This window comes from Athene noctua, chromosome 22 (genome assembly GCF_965140245.1).
Source record: "Athene noctua chromosome 22, bAthNoc1.hap1.1, whole genome shotgun sequence".
NCBI lineage: Eukaryota > Metazoa > Chordata > Aves > Strigiformes > Strigidae > Athene > Athene noctua.
In genome coordinates this window covers 6849877-6866426 of record NC_134058.1, presented here as the reverse complement: position 1 = coordinate 6866426, position 16550 = coordinate 6849877, and the positions used below count along the sequence as shown (strand labels likewise).

Below are 16550 nucleotides of genomic sequence, written 5' to 3'. Positions count from 1 at the left end.
TCCCCGGGGCGGCTCAGCGCCGAGGGCCTGAGGGCTGGATGTGGCTCGGGCTCTGCTCACACGATGGCAGCATCGCAGCACGCTGCAGCGCGCCGGAGGCCGGCAGGCAAGGGGGATGCAGCAGCCATGCAGCACGAACAGGCTCCTGCAGGCCTGGCGTGCCTCTCCCTCCGCTGCCACGGGAATGGCAGCTCAGGGCAGAAGGGACAAAGCCATCAGAGACACGCCTCAGCCCAGGACATCACCCACGGGCTGCGGGGACCAAGCCCCCTCTGCTTGTCCCGGCTGCAACCAGCTCTAGTGCAGATGACGACACCAGTTTCCCCCTCCCCAGGGACAGGCGGTGGCCCAGGACACCCGACTCGGTCCCCACGGCACGGGGACAGGTGTCTGCTACAGCCAGCGAGCCGTGCTGCACCCACAGCTCTGCCGTGCTCCCAATGCCAAAGGGCACCCAGAGATTTAAAAAGCACGGGCGGGTTGGGCGAGCACACACCCTCCATCCCTTGCACGCTGCAAGCGAAGGGCAAAACCAAATTATTTACAAGGAACCGCTCCAAGGGTGGCAAAACCCGCCACGGTCTGTGCCCGGCTCAGCCCTGCTGCTCTCAATAGTTACACTTCAATGCAATGCTTAATTCCCGTTACCGCTTTGGGTGACAGAGCTCGATAGCCAGCTGGCTTCTAGTTATTTTTGTCCTGTTTTATTTTGGCTCAAACTCTCCCCATTTCACACTGTGGTGGCTCTTACCTGCTCTGCAGCTGCTCACAAACTCAGAAGGATGATTCTGTTTAGGAAAAAAAAAAAAAAAAAAAAAAAGGGAAGGTACAACTTTTCATCTATATCCTCATTATGGCTTTGAAAAACAGAAAATCATTGCAGGTCTTGTCTGAAATGTTGTTTTGTTGGGTTTTTTCTCCCCCTGGTCAATTGTAGCCAGGGGACCTCGAGCGGCTCCAGCTGCAGAGAGCAGGTCCTGGGGAGCTTCCCCTGCAGGACACCCTGACCCCCTGCACACCCCCCCGGGTACACCACCACCATCATCACACTGTGGCACCAGGCACCCGGCTCCGTGGCACCCAGGAGCCACGGGCCTGCACCCTTTGCCTCCAACACGGCCGTCCTCTGCTCCGCTCCCCCTGCGAGCGCAGCCATCAACCCCAAAACAGCATCAGGCCCCGCTGGCAGTGCTGGCTCACCCCTACAAGCGACCCACACCACCCGCAAATTAAAAATATTTGATCCAGCTGTAAATTAGTAACAATAATTTATCCACTAACAAGCGTTAGAGCACAAAACCTTCTTGTTTCTCCGTCCCACCTGCTCTTCTTGGTCCTTAGCATTACATCTTGAATATCCAAGGGATGTTCCCCCACATTCCAAAATTTTTACTTACCTTAAATCCCCATTTCATACGGATGCACTGACAGCCCCAGCCTCCCGCCAGCACCGCCTGTCTGGGTGCAAATGCTCCGCTGGCAGCTGGGCCTGGGAAGAAGCCGGTCCAGGGGTGCAGCCTTCTGCATCCCTCCTGCACCCCCCCGGGGACCCCCAATTCACACAGCAGCTCGTGCCCGGTGCCGTGACAGAGATGCTCACGTGCCACCACTGATGGCAGCCCAGGATCTCCGTCTGACAAGCAATTAAATCACGTGTAGTTCATCCGTACTTTAAAATAAGCTTTATTTAGATCTTTTATAATTTTATATTTGCATCCATGCCTTCAAGGATTCTCCCCCATTCACGTGGGGAAAAGTTAAATCTAATGTTACCCATAATTCATATGCTATTTATCGAAGTTCTCTTTTAAATAAATCATCCTCTTAGTAATTTTTAGAATTATTTCCTAATTTACAAAAAAGCTGAAATGCAAAGGAAACTACTTGATAACAAGGAGATTGCTCATCTGTTCTGGTGGTTTTATAGTTTAAATTATAAAAACGCAAGGAGAACATCAACAAAAAACAACCAGAAAAACCAACAAAACTTATAAAAAATGCTTCTCTGCAGAGAAAGATGCCACGGGGCAAACCCTGCCCCACCATCCCAGGCCCTCCCCTCGGCAGAGCCCGGGGGGGGCTGGTCCCTCCGCTCGCCCCCCCCCCGTGGCCTCTCTGCATCATCCCATTAGCAGGAATACACAGCGTGAGGGCATCGGCGGTTTAGTTGGGTGATTTAAGACAAAATACCCCTTTTTCAACCAGGGTGCGTGTATCGGAATTAAGAAAAATAATACACTATTATAGCATCATTAAATAAACCTTAATACATTTTTTTTTAAGAGCTTAAAATTATATCATAAGCATTAAAGCATAAGGTACTTATCTTGGCATAAGCAGAGCGCGGTGCATGTTAGTGGAGAGGGGAAGCGGCTGCTGTGCCGGGGGGGTGGTTTGGGGCATTTCCAAGGGATTTGGAAGCACAAGTTGCACCTGAGCTTAAAAATCACCCCGGTCCCAGAAAAACCTCCCCAGCAAGGGACTCGTACCGATTTCCCCAGCCTCCCCTCCCGACGGTGGTAACACCCCAAACGGGAGCGGGGCGGCGGGTCCCAGCCGGGCAATATCTCGGGATATCGCCTTTCCCCTCCTCCTAGCTCATGCTGGATCCCCCAATTTTTCCTCGAAGCAAAAGGTAAGCCCCCAAAACGCGGGCAAAAATGGCAGGCAAGGCTCCCACCAGCTCCCCCCTCCCCCCACATCTGATTTCCCGGCATGTATTTAGGTTTGAGTTTTCCAAGGCGTTAAGTGCTCCTGGGGCATCTGCAGCTGCGGGGCCGAGGGAGCCTGGGGCAGGGGGTCTATGGCTCCAGCCCCCTCCCGGCCCCCCCAGCAGCAGCTTCCCAGGACAGTACAGTACAAACACACCCTTCCTCCTCCCTGCCCCATCCCAACCGACGTGGAAAAATATAAAAATCCCAAAACTTCTGCAATAATTTAGTTAGAATAGCTCCTCTGGGTTTGTGCAAATAAATTAAAACAACTAAAAAGGAACGTTAAAACACTTATTTCCAGACCGGCAGGCGTTACAACCAGCCCGTGTCGCCTCCGCAGGGTTTGGCCAGGAAGACATCACAGCGAATAAGATTTTGTGTGTGTGTGTGTGTGTGTGTGTGTTTTCTCTCTAAGGTCCCTCAGCTGGGCAGGTCCTTCGTCCCCAAGCGAGGACATCCCGCGGGCTGGGCTCCGGAAAACAGCGGGTTTCGGACAAGAGACGTCACAAGCACAAAGTGCACAATATTTCTGGTATTTACAGAGACACAGCAGTCCTTCAAGTTTCAAGTTTTGTCAAAAAGAAGAAGGAAATAAAACAAAAAAAAACCCCAGCCAACAAAAAAACCAAAACCAAACCGACAAACTGAAGCAACAACAAAGGAGTTACTGGTATGGAAAAAAAACACACACAAAAAAAAAAAAACGGGAGAAAACTGAAGTTACGACACAGCTGCATCGCTCCCAAGACAACAGGTAACACGTCCACAGGCGGGGCGGGGGTGGGAGTATGTACATCGGCGACGGCGAGGCCGGGGAGAGGCTCCCGGCGCTCACCCAGCGCGGGGGGGTCACCAGTCCGCGTCCTCCTCGATGTAGTAGTCGGGGGCCGTACCGTCGAAGAGGCCGGGGTCGAGGGACTTGCGCTGCTTCCCGCGGGCAAACACCCTGGAAATGGAGCCAAAGCCCATCTTCTCTTTCTTCTTTTTCCGTTTTTGGTCTTCCAGGTCCTCTAGAGACTGCGAGGGGAGAGGACATGGGGTTGGCCACTGAGCTTTTCATTCACCCCTCCCCAAATCGCATCGGGGATCACGGACCACAGGGTCCATGTCCCAAAAACTATTCAGGCCCAGGTCCACAAAGCAATGTTCAGATCCTGGACCAAAATACCCCCCCCCCCCCCCATTCCTGAAATAGGTGTGGTGAAATTTGCAGTGAAATTGGGCCCCCTCTCCGCATTTCTGTGGCTTCTTAATTCACTGGTTTAGGATTTCAACTCCAGGAATATAAGGTCAGAGCAAAGGTCTGTCCACTGCTTGCAAAAATACCCCAACGTTTTAGGGTCAAATTCAGAAGAATAACCTGATCTAGGCTGTGCCTTACAAAAACTCAAGCCTGTAATGGGCTCCGAGCACAGCAACCGCCTATGGCATGACCTTGATTTTGGGGCAAATCACAGAAATCTGAGACATCCCAGACCTACAATTCAGGACGGCTTCCATTCCTTTTCTTTAAAAACCCAAGTCAGTGCCTCTGAGTCCCCCCCAAATTACTCGCTAGCACTGGACTGGGACTCATAAGCAGGATTTAAACAGGGCTTTGTGCCCTACCTGTACGATTGGGTTGTGCAAGTTCTTCTGTACCGGTCCAGGACTGTCCCCCTGAGGCAGAAGAAGACAGATCCAACTGAATCAGCCCCAACACAGCCCAGGAGCCCCCCCCGCCCCAGGAAAAAGTGGCTCATTCTGGTAGCCAAATCGCTGCGCCACTGGGATAAACCCCCAGGAAAGCAGCTCTCGAGGTCAGCAAACCTCCGAGCCGTACCCTAGCATAAAACCAACATCCTTTTGGGAAGTGGAGGACCCACAGCAACCCCTCAGCCCACAGAGTGAGGAAGCAAGCCCGCCCCCCCACCCCAGTGCCTTACGTTGCAGAGCGAGTGCGTTCGATGCCGAGGCGAGTTGATGTCGCTCGGCGTGGACGATCGGTCACCCTCGGCCGCGGAGGCGTCGGAGATGATGGACGGCTGCCGGGAATGACAGGGACTCACTCTGACCGCTGGAAGGCAGGGGGGCATCGGGGAGTTAACATCCTGCCAGCAAACCTGGCCCCACGCAAAGCCGCTCAAGCACATCCAAAAAAAATCTATTTTGGGGGTGTTGTGCCCATTTTTTTTTTTTTCCTCTGTGGAGGAGTAAGGCTGCTCCCCCAAGCGGGTTTGGCCCTGCACCCCTATCAGGGGAGGGGGGCTCACCTTGCCGGTCTGCCGAGTGCTGGGGGTGCGAGTGGTAGAGGGTCTGCTGGCTCTGCCGGATGGCGGCCGTCAGCGGGAGGTCGGCCTGCATCACCCACTCCTGGTTGCCGTTCAGCACCGTCTCGCCCGGCATGGCCAAGGAATGGCGCTTGGGGACGTCCTTGGTCAGCGTGGCGAGGGACTGCTTGGCCTGGGGAGGACGCCAAGGTGGTGGCGGCAAGGGAAAACCGTAAGAACATCTCCCGGCACAGCAGAACCAGCAGCAAAACAGTGCACCAAACCCGCCCTCCCCTTCACAAGTAATACCCAAATTGTATCGCTCCCTGCACTGAGGATATCCAGCTCCTTTTCACAGAATCATCTGGGTTGGAAAAGCCCTTGAAGCTCCTCCAGTCCAACCATGACCCTCACCCTGACCGTTCCCAACTCCACCAGATCCCTCAGCGCTGGCTCAGCCCGACTCTTCAACCCCTCCAGGGATGGGGACTCCCCCCCTGCCCTTTTTACCAATGGATTTTTTTTTTTTTCTGCCAGTACAGCAATAACACAAGCACTGCAGCAAACACTTACATGCAATATTGCAATAAATATTTAACTGCAGCAAAACTCGCTGGGGCGTTTCAAGCACCCGAGCAGCTGAGCCGAGTGCCCGCAGCAGCGACGCGGGGCTGACCCCCGAGCTGTGCCCACCATGTTACCGAGCTCACCATGGCCAGCTCGGCCTCCAGCTCCTTCATGCGGTTGTCTTTGAGGTCGAGCTGGGAGCGGAGGGCGCTGGCGTGATCCGTTGCCTCCTTGGCTTGCCGCCGCAGCTCCCACTTCTCCCGCTCCAGGAGGTCCTTCTCCTTCGCCAGGGCTTTCACCGCGTCCTCGCTCTCCTGCCAGGACATGGGGCGGCCATCAGGGAGGGGAAACCCACCCGCTACTACAAACCCCTGTGCCCAACCCCCTTGGGGACCACTTGACTACTGCGGTGCCAAAGAGCACGTGGTCCCTTGGGGTGCCACCAGAGCCACAGGACGGCCGGGACAGCAGCAGGGAGTCCTCTGAAGAGAGATGCTCTGCCGTGCACCTGGTTAAAATTACACTGAATTTCCCAGGTCTGGCTCACTGCCTTGATTTCCTCTGGTATTTACTTATTCTTAACCTGCTGCAGTCCAGCCCTCGCAGCAGGGAAGTGTCTACCTGGTTGCAAGAGGCCGGCTGGGGCTTTGGTGGGTTTTTGCCCGATGGCAAACTGGGTTTTGCACTCACGTCGCTGCCAGCCCCCCGTGTCACGAGACCACGGTGCTGGGCTCCTGCACTCACTTTCCTGTGCTGCTCGTAGTTCCTGATGAAGTCGCGGAGCTGCTCCTCGCGGCTCTCCAGCGTGGCGTACAGCTGCTGCATCTGGCTCACCAGGTCCGTCTTCTCCGCCTTCAAGCGCTTGCGGTCGGCTTTCATGGCTGTGGGAGAGACAACAGCTCGAGCACGGGGGACATGGCAGCCCCCTTGACTCCATCTCTTTTAGGTTTTGAGGAAAAAGTACCAAAATTATAACCCCAGGGGCTGGGCTGGGAGCAGACACCCACTTCACCCCCACTGCTGCACCCAGCACCCCCCGAAAGCTCCTAATCATCACCCACCCCCCACAGGCAGCTCTGCCCCTGGAGAAGGAGCTTTGGGAGCAAAACCACTGCGGCAGCCTCAGGGCCCAGGGCAGGAAAACCTGCTGCTCCCTTTCCAGGATAAATAAACCACAACTGGTTTATTTTTAGCAGCGAGACAGATTCCTGCAGCGCTCCCACGAGCCCAGGGCACGGCTCCCTGAGTGTCCCTTTTCAGCTCAACGATGCTGTGAGGGGACGAGGGGACAGAGTGGGAGTTTGGGGGACTGGGGGCAACACAGCATATGATGGAGGTGTTTTGCCAGCCTTGAGATGAAACCAAGACCTTTGTGTTTTCCCTCTCCCACACGCTAGCGAGGGATGCTCACTGACCACCAGAACAGGGACAGCTTGCCGGAAGTCTGGTAAAACCAGCGAGAATTACAGAAATACCACATAGGACAAGGGGCTTCAGTAATTTCTGCACATTAAGTGCTTTGCCCAACTGTGAACCCGGTCCTTGACAGCGCTGCAGGAATGCCCTGCGGCTCCCTGCTCCAGATACACCCCACCCCACCAAAATAATACCCAATTTAGGAATCAGAATACAAATATTGCTTTTCGTTATAGGAAAAAACTTTGCGTGCTTTTCCACTCTGAGGAAGTGCTGCTCTCAAGGGAGTGGGACGGTATGAAAGAAACACCCCCTCTGCTCCCCCAACGCTTCCTGCGCTCGCTGCATTGCAAGCTGCTAAGCTTTGCAAGTCATCCTTCTATATTAAAAAAAAAAATCCTAAAAATCCCCGAACCCACCAGAAAAACCAACCCCAAAGCCACCGAGAGCTGTATTACAAAAGCTGCTAGAAGATGAGAGCACTATCATGAGTGGGACCTGTCTCCACACACACGCATGGGTCCAACCTATTTTTATTAGATTAAAGAAATCGTTTCAGCCCACACTGCATTCCCTACCCCCTAGCAATGAGCCACTTCATCTTGGGGCTTAAACTACAGCATAACGTGCCTCTGTGTGTGAGATAAAGACTGGACTGAGGAAAACAAGAAAACCATTACCATGGCACACTTAAAAGGAAATTAATTTCCTTCGTGCAATTAGCACCTTCGGTACCCTTGGCCTCACGCCTCTGCCTTCTCCCAGCACAGGGGAGCTCTGCTCCCCCCCTCCTACAGCTGGGGACCCTCATTCTCCCCGTTGCTTTTTGTTAAATACTCAATAAAAACATTTTCACCTGCATGTAAGCAGGGACATTATTGCATGCGCACTGCAGCCCCCAGGCATCCTCAGGCAGAATAACCTAATAACAGGGGATGACCCAGCGCCGTGCACGACGTACCACCCCATAATGTGCTGCAATAGCCCCCTAAATAAGGGCAGCACCACTGCTCAGCCAGCTCTATCTAACTCATTTCAAATACCTCCTGCATCTCATCCAAGCTCGTTACAACCGCTGGCTCGAGGAGAGATTTACTCGGGTAGGAACTTCTTTCTGTGCACAGGTATTACTGTACGTGCTGGGAAGATGAATAATAAAACAAGTGCTTGGGATGGAGCCAGTAAGGAAGGGAGAGGGCTTGCAGGTTAGTGGAGAAAAAGGTGGGGGGAAAAAAATCAGACCAAATGGTAAAAGAAGAAGCAGAAGTTTTGGACAAGAGATTTTTATCTGTTGAAAAACAGGAGATGAAACTCTTCAGAACAACTACTCTGCCATTCAGCATCGGAGATAAATCAAAACCCAGAAAGACAACAAACCAGCTAAGAAATGCTGCCATGATTCACGTTATCCCATGACAGGGAGTGCTTGTGATTCCTCCTTGCCCACTTCAATGAACGTGGCTCCTCCTGGGACAAGGAGGAGCTCAGTCCCTTCCAACAACAGGATCTTCCTTTTTCTTTTTTTTTTTTTTTTTTCCCCAGCTTGAGAAATGTCTACAGAGACCCTCTAAACACAGTTGTGACCACACCACATCCAAATTTATCACACTTTCTCATCATCTGCATATATTTAAAAACAACTTTCCCCCTACCCAGTTATTTCCCATGAACTAAACAGCATTAATTTTTCTGTTTCAACAAGTTAAGCCGACCGAGCCATACTGGGGTGAGATCCAGACCCTGCAGAAGTGGGTACCCAGAGTTACCAACCGCACTGACGACGACTCAAGGGCATGTTGAGCGCAGTTGGTTTGGGTTTTAGAGGGGGAATTTTTGTCCCCCACAGCCCTTCCTGGGCAGGGTCGGTCTCAGCCCCATCCCCATAGAATAAGGAATAACACACTGTTGAAAACCCCTTCTACTTACAAGCTCTTGAACACTTTGCAAAACATATATGTATTTTTAATTTCCTTGAGGATACTGAGAGGTTCTTATAAAGTTTCAGCCAAGTTTGCACTCTCTGATGCTGGAGGCGACAAAAGGCTCCTAATTAAACAGGGGGTCCCCTATAGCATACACCCTGCTTTAATTAGTGGCAGTGTTCAGGGTCCTTACAGATTTACAGAAAACACTTCATCATTTGCAAAAAAGGAAGAGAAATGCTCAGAAGTACAATTAGGAGGAGAGTACATTACCAATATTCACACCAACCAGTACTGCAAGAAGATGATGGGACTCGGGGTATTGCAAGAGCAGGTTTTTTTCCTATTAACCCAACAGGACAATTTACCATTTGTTTCAGTTCATATTCAAGAGATTTGCTAAAATTAATGCACTTTTTTCCCCCACTCTATTACCACTGCTCTCCCTCCTCCAAAACCGATTAGCTCCTAAGCTTAAAAAAGGATTTATCAGTCATTTGAGAACTTCATTCCAAACCCAATTAATAGGAAATTAATTGAAAGAGGCAGCAGAAAAATAAAAAGTTAGGCAGAAGTGAGCAGTTAGGGTTGCCAGCGTCTTCTAGACTGAGCACTGCTTGGTGCAGCAGCTTAATATGTTCTTAGCAAACAAGCCCAGCTAATTACCCCGTCAGGGAAAACGAGCCATTGCACTCCACGGCGCGACGGCAGGGGCAGCCAAGGAGGAATAAAGTGGGTTTTCACTGGCCATTGGGGTCATCTGAGGAGGTGAAATGCTTTTTTTCTTTAATTTGATGATCCAGGGCCAGGTTTCTGTATCCCCAACCCCCCAGGAATATCTAAATAAACTCTCCTACAGCCCATCTGCATGGTGGGCTCTGGCAAAACCTCTGACCTCTTCATAAACCCAAGACTGCAGGAGAAGCAAGAAATCCTAAACCCATACCATGAGCGGAAAGTATTTATCTCACGCAGCTTATCTGCATTATTTATTTTCCCCTCCCACCCAAAGCACACAGCAGGAATAAAAGGGGGACCAAAAGCCACCCCTGGACTCGGCAGCAAGCGATGGGAGAGACAGGTTGGGAACGGCAGCGTGAACCCCCCCAGCTCTCACGGCCACCTCCCACATCCCCGCCTGCACCGTTAACCAACCTGTGCTCCCGTTATTTGAGCTTCCAGCTCCTGCCACACGATCCGTCCCCGGAGCAGCGCTCCTTCAGGAGAAGGATGATGGACGCAGAGCAGTAACGGGACCTGCTCCGTGCTGGGATCCTCTCACAGCCAAAACAATTAAAAATCCACACCCCCCCCAGCGCATTCTGTTTCCAGCTTTACCTAATGAGCTGAAATCTAATTGCTCTGATGCACCAGCCTGAGCGGCACAGCCTTGCCCGGGCAGCAGCCTGGCTGAAACCGCCCAGCGATGCCGTCACCAAAGGTGCCACCACGCCATGGGCCCTGTCTGGCCTCAATGTTTAACAACTTCTAAATGGAAATTAGCTACTGCATGTGAAAACCAGGCATCTCCTTGCCCCCGCAACATGGGGACTGCTATAAATACCACCCCAACTTTGAAATTAATGATACACATTGAGGGAAAATGAGGTGGCAGCGGTCGCACCATCTAGCCCAGGTTTGCTTGGATGCCATATGAATATTAGTTTGACTACCTTGATAACGTGGGATTAGATGAAAACCAGCTGTGGAGCATAGAAACAGCATCTCTGTCTGGCTTCCCACTCCTGGGATGAAGCAGCAGAGCCCAGACGCAAGCCAGGGCACAGGCAGACCACCTCTGTCCTGCCTGAAGAGCAGCTCCCTACGGCTCCCATCCGCTTGTGAGCACTTCTCTCACCTTGTACAACGTGGATTTTCATGCCAGCAATGGAATCAGAGCTGCCTTTATTACTTACTGAATTATATACTTGTTTTCTATCACAGGGAAAAGCATCCTCAGGGAGTACCGCTCAAGCCTCAGTGATGTCCCGCGCAAGAGGAACACACAAACCCATCCCGTCCCATTAACATTCACTTAATTTCTTCTGTTTCTCCATCCTAACCATGAAATTCAATATTGTCACCATGACTAACCCATAAAATCAGTCAGCCCCGGGCAGGAACCGCAGCACCGCTCCCCGCTCTGTAATTCAACAGGCGCGCGCTCCCCGGGCGCAGCCGTCACCGTCTGCAGAGAGGATCTTGCCGTTGAAGACGTCAGCGTTAAGCGGTGTTGGGCAGAGCCAGCACTTGCTCCTGGGCGTGCGGAGGTATGGCACAGGCAGGAAATTTGAGTGCAATGTTGAATTTCAAGAAAAAATTAGGTGAGGAATTTGCCTTGGGAGGATTTACCTGGAAACACTCTGCTACGAGGCCAAGGGTTTTCCAAACCAGACCCCCAACAGTCAACAAGGTGGTCAACGACTTCTGCTGTGAATTCAAGGTGGGTCTTCAAAGCAGAAGAACATGTTTTCTGTTCAGAGCCCCAAGTCTTTTTGGTGCTGAGGGCTTCCTTGACTGGGTCCATAGCTGGGACACCCATCTGCTGGGACTTCCATCTGCTGGGACACCCATCTATCTGATTTTTTGCCACCCATCCCCTTGCTGCAGCCAGCAGGGGGTGCTGAGGGTTTCTGCAGGAGGCTTGCTCCAGCCCAAATGTCATCCCTGGGGGGGGGGTCACAGTTCTGAGCTGCAGGTTTGAGAGGGAGAAGACCAGGCTACAACCCGTTTGTGGAGCAGACATGAAAGGCAGTTCATGCTTTCCTGAGCCGTGGGGAAAGCCAGCCCGAGGTCTCCACCGTGGCACTCAAAAAGGAAACAGAGACCAGGTTTGCTCTCCGTGTGATAATCCCGCAGGCGAACTCTAGCATATTGGATAAACCTTCCTGGAAACAGGGTTTCTGCCATTAGCCCACACGCTCATAGATGTCACCTGGCCAAGAGGCTCCTCGAGTCCTCCAGGCACTTGGGCACGGTCGATTCCCACAGCAGGACCCAGCAGTAATAAAGCTGTTTGCACCTTCTCCTGTTGGAGATTTCCACATCAGAAATCCAGGCCACATCCATCCCTTTCCAGCCAGGGCCGGGGAAAAAAATAACTGTGTTAAAACTGTAAGTATGATACCGAGTCCCAGTCCCAGCAGAGGAGAAGAGGATGATCAGATGTAGCACTACAGGATTTTATGTGGACATTAAATGATTTTTTTTAAAAAGTACAAGGGATGGAATTAGCCCAGAAAAAGGAGCAACAAGGATGCATAAAGCACATGCTGCCAGGGATACAGAAACTTCTTGAGTTACTACTGCAGAGCATCCTGTGCTGCTCCAGCTTGTTACCACTGCACAGGGAAGATGTGGCATGGGCTTACTGCTGCTTTACCCCCGTGCTAAATGCTGCCAGAAAGGGCTGGAAGTGCCCTGCCAAGGAGGGACGATGAACCCACCCTCTTCCATCCAGACCATCACAAACAAAACCCTGTATGGCCATGCAAGACGAAGGCTGGTACAACTGCTGGAGCCCCCGGGAAGCAAACCCCGTTGACAAACCCTCTCTGCTCCCTCTGCGCTCAGGCCCAGCGAGCCAACATCTATCTGAACCGGCCATGTCGTGCTTCCAGGCTCAGATCCAGCAACGATGACAGATCTTCATATAATTTATCTCCTAATGACATTACACAACTCAAGGCGGCCCGATGCTGCCGGGCACGGGGCATCCTTCTGCGAGGACGGCGCGGTGTGCCTGGGAGATGCTCTCCGCCTGCGGGGTTCCACCGACACAAACCCCCGAGCGACAGGACAGCAGGGCCAGGTGTCCCTGAGCTCCCTGCTCTGTCTTATCCTGCAACTCCTTCACACAGAACCATTACTTCCCCAAACGCTTCTATCAGCAGATTCATTTCTCCTGGTAGAACCATTCACCAGGCGCAGTTATTGTCATTTTTCCTCCCCTTTTGGACACGTTTCTCTGCAGACAATTTTTCACGGAGAGGAAAAAAGATTTTTTTTCTCCCGCTTCCAGCTGCTGATCCCGTTTCCACACTTCCCATCTCCATTTCAAGGCTGCTCTCTGCTGCCCAGCACCTCCAGGCCAGCTCATGGGGCCAAATCCAGCACAACGAGCTTTTCCAAGTTACGCAAGCGCTTTCCAATATTGCAGGGGAGGGAAGGAGCATCGATTTAAAAAGGCTTCTCATTATGTGCCTTTCCAAGTGCAAGCTGAGATTCCCTCTTCCCACCCATCACATCTGCAAGAGAAGCCCTGGAAAACCAATCCCAGCAGCTCATAGAGCAGCCAATAAAAGCCCAATAAAAATCCAACAGTATATTCCTTAAATACTCACGAATCTCAAGCCAAACTCACTTATTCTCTGTATAATCCTCCACAGAAGCATGTATGACCTCACTGCAGCTTCTTAGACGACTTAGCTTTTTAGCAAATAGTCTTAAAATAGTTCTGCTTTTCTATCTTTTGCATTTATCAGCACTTCCCCCTCCCTGTCCGCACCAAGCAAATATTCTCTAATTAAGGTTTTTCTTCTCCAATTACAGTTTTATAAATCCAGAACATTTCCTGCTGCTGGAGGCTGCACCGGTGGTGTAGAGGGGGGGCAAGATTTTGAAGATATTTTGGCTGTTACTAATTTATAGGGATGCTTTTGAAAATCATAAAGTGATAAAATAATATTTTCCAAAATATTCTTTCCAAACTCAGCCCAATTCCCCATCCCCCTGTGCATTTCAGCATCCCAGATGGGGGGGGGGGGGAGTCACGGTGGGCTGGGGCTCTCCTCATGTGTCGCTCAACCTCTGAGCCTGAAAACTTTTGACAGCCTCTCTTCATAATCCGCAAACACAAGCTGACAAGTGGAAGTTATATTCGGTATGCTGGGGATTTGAGATGATATTTAGAGCCGTGGCGCTGCCAGGGTTTGATGCACGAGAGCTTTCCCCTGCTCAGGACCATCCCCTGGCTTTGGCTAATGAACCATCCTTGACTGGACTTACTGTCAGCTCGGTTTTGGGAAGGAAAAGCTGCAATGTCACGTTCTGCTCTGCACGCTCTGGTGCTGGGGCTGGCAGAGAGCTCACTGTGCAGCCACCAGCGAGGGAGGAAGAGTACAGCCCTGACCACGGCAAGAAACACCCAAAATCAACACCTGAAGAAAGGAGGAGATGCTGCACGTCACCTGGAGATGCAGCCTCTGCCTTTCTGCAGTGCTTCCAATAACTCCACGTGGGATAAGGAAAACTGTGCTCACCAGAAAACTCGCTGCTTCCCTCCTAAAAGCGTCCGAGAGGGCTCAAAATCCAGCCCACCCCCACCTTACAAACATCTCCAGCTGCATTTCAGCTGCTCTCCTGGCTCTGCTCTATAGCCAACCGTGGAGGAATTACTTTTGCAATGCTGCAAACACCCTCCATACTCTGTTTTCCACCTGGTTGCTGCACCCCTGTGCTTCCTGACTCCGCACACCACGGCAGGACAACAGGGGGGTCCCAGGGAGCCCTGCCCTGTGATCAAACCCCCTGCCCCGAGCACACAGTGAACACACACTGCACAGTCCAAACGAGAAGGATGGCTTTTCCCTTCCTCGTTAATTAACTTCCTGAAACTTCAGGGTCCCAGGGAGAGGTGCTCTTACCCTGCAGAGCCTCCTTGGCGCGTGCCAGCTCCTGCTCCTTCTGCGCCAGCTGCACCTTCAGCTCGGTGGCCGAGAGCACCTCCGGCGACTTGCTGCCGTGCGTCTCCTCCAGGTCTTTCGTCAGCATTTCCTTCATTTGCCGGAGCAGGTGAACCTCCTCCTGCAGCTGGGCCACCTCCTCCCGCAGCAGCGCTGGAGGAAGAGGAGACACAATGCGAGGAAGTGACCGACAGCTCCCGGCACAGCCCCACTGCAAACTCAAATCCCAGGCAAATGCTGCTGGGGTGACCCCCCCGCCACATGCAAAACTGCTTTGCACAGCCCAAAGCATTGCCGTGGTGCTCGCAGCACCCCAGGAATGGAGGAGGAGGAGGGACAGACATGATGGGGAGGGCCCTCCACTGGTTTTTGCATTAAAAAATTTAAAATATATAGTGATAATAATAAACCCAGAACCATCTTCCCCAACCAAACCAGTTCCCGACGTGGTGCTCATATGGCCAGTGTCCAACAGAGCCTGCCCAGCTCCACTCTGCCCCATACGATATCCTTCAGCTCTGCCTCCAGCCACCCCCACGCTCAGGGCGCACTCAAAATCCAACAAAATCACTCTGAGACTGGAAAGGGGAAGATGACGCTTTCACCTGCAGGACTGAACCTTAAATTTTTTAGATATATGCCTAGTGATGGCTACACCCTTTAGAGCAGCTGCACCACAGGAGCATCCCGGCACACCCCAGCCCCGATCCCCTCTGCAGCAGGCACCAGGGGAATCTCCAGCGACCTCATTTCCTACAGCTGCACCCACTGTCTAGGGTAATAAAGCGCTTTTTTGCTATTTCCACATCGCACCCATCATCTTCATCTCGCCTTGCTATCCTCTTCCTGCAAAACACTTTTTGGCCATGCACCACTGCTGCAATCCTCTGCACGAGCCAGACGTCGTGATCCCAACTGACTCATGAGAGTGTGTGAACCGTTTGATTTTGCTTTTCCCTCACCTTTGAGTACACACAGAGAAACCCCCTTACTCGTCCAAAGGTGCTTACCGATTTCTCAGGTTTGCACCACAGCTGTGGACACGGGGAGAAAAATAAAATTCCTTCTGCCTCCACATTACCAGAAAAATAAAATAGAAATAAAAAATAAATGCCCCCTCTCCAAGCTGCTGCGGTTGGGTCCTTGCCCCAGTGCCACCAAGTATCAGCCAGCCTGAGGGCCAGGGGCTGGGTGTGAAATATAGGGGATTTTCCCCTTGTTTTTTCTAAGTTCCCCTCGCATGTGCATCGGGCCGTTTCCTTCCCATCACCATTTGCGAAGCGAAGCGGGGAGGTGATGCCGGCGGCAGGACGGGGACAGGCGGCTCCCCCCGGCCCGGCCGGCAGCTGCGCCAGGAAGGCATAAAATCTGGTTTGCATACTTGAAATGCTTCCCGTATGAAAACTGGCAAGGCCCCATTCTGTAAATTATTTAGCAATAAAGTCACTAATGAGGAACAGTCGAGCTCCAGGCTGGGGATTTCGGTGCAGTCCAAAGTGCTTTCTTGAAATCCGTGCAACGAGCAAGAACTGAGAGGCGGCCAAGGCCAAAGGCATCTTCCCTGGGGGCTGCAGAAATGCAGTGTTTCCCCTCCAGCCTTTGGGAAACTAGTGGGGAATGTGAGGGACTTGTACATGGTGTAATAATTACTGTGCAAAACCCACCCAGCGCCCTCCCCAGCCACAGAAATCCCCATGCAACCCCAGTGGCTGCCACTAACTGCTCGGGGTTTTTTTTTGGGTTTTTTGTTTTTTTTTTTTTTTTTTTTTTGTTTTTGTTTTGTTTTGTTTTTCCCCCACTGATAATTCATTTTCACCTTTCAGTACAAGCTGCTTCACCCCGGAGACACAGCTGGCTATTCCCTGGCAAATGATTAACTGGCAGAAGGACCCAAGCAGGGCAGTTTGCACAAGGGAGACCGATCCTGTTGGATTTCTGCAAATTGCAGCGTTTTGGTGGGAACCTAAGAAAATCCCCAACTCGGTGGAAAATCCCCTA

At 51.9% G+C, this 16550-nt stretch overlaps 1 protein-coding gene across 3 annotated transcripts in view; it reads right to left on the bottom strand.

Annotated features, from left to right (window-relative positions):
- Nucleotides 1–1675: 1675 nt before the first annotated feature.
- The window catches only part of KAZN (kazrin, periplakin interacting protein), a 233839-nt gene continuing 218964 nt past the window's right edge, over nt 1676–16550 (bottom strand). For all 3 annotated transcript variants that reach the window (XM_074924904.1, XM_074924903.1, XM_074924905.1), the window contains 7 exons: nt 14514–14705; nt 6275–6411; nt 5674–5844; nt 4967–5156; nt 4640–4770; nt 4323–4373; nt 1676–3731 (listed from right to left, as the gene is read on the bottom strand). In XM_074924904.1, the coding sequence (XP_074781005.1) occupies nt 3564–3731; nt 4323–4373; nt 4640–4770; nt 4967–5156; nt 5674–5844; nt 6275–6411; nt 14514–14705 (1040 nt within the window). In that variant the 3' untranslated portion in view covers nt 1676–3563. The remainder of the gene's footprint in view (nt 3732–4322; nt 4374–4639; nt 4771–4966; nt 5157–5673; nt 5845–6274; nt 6412–14513; nt 14706–16550) is intronic.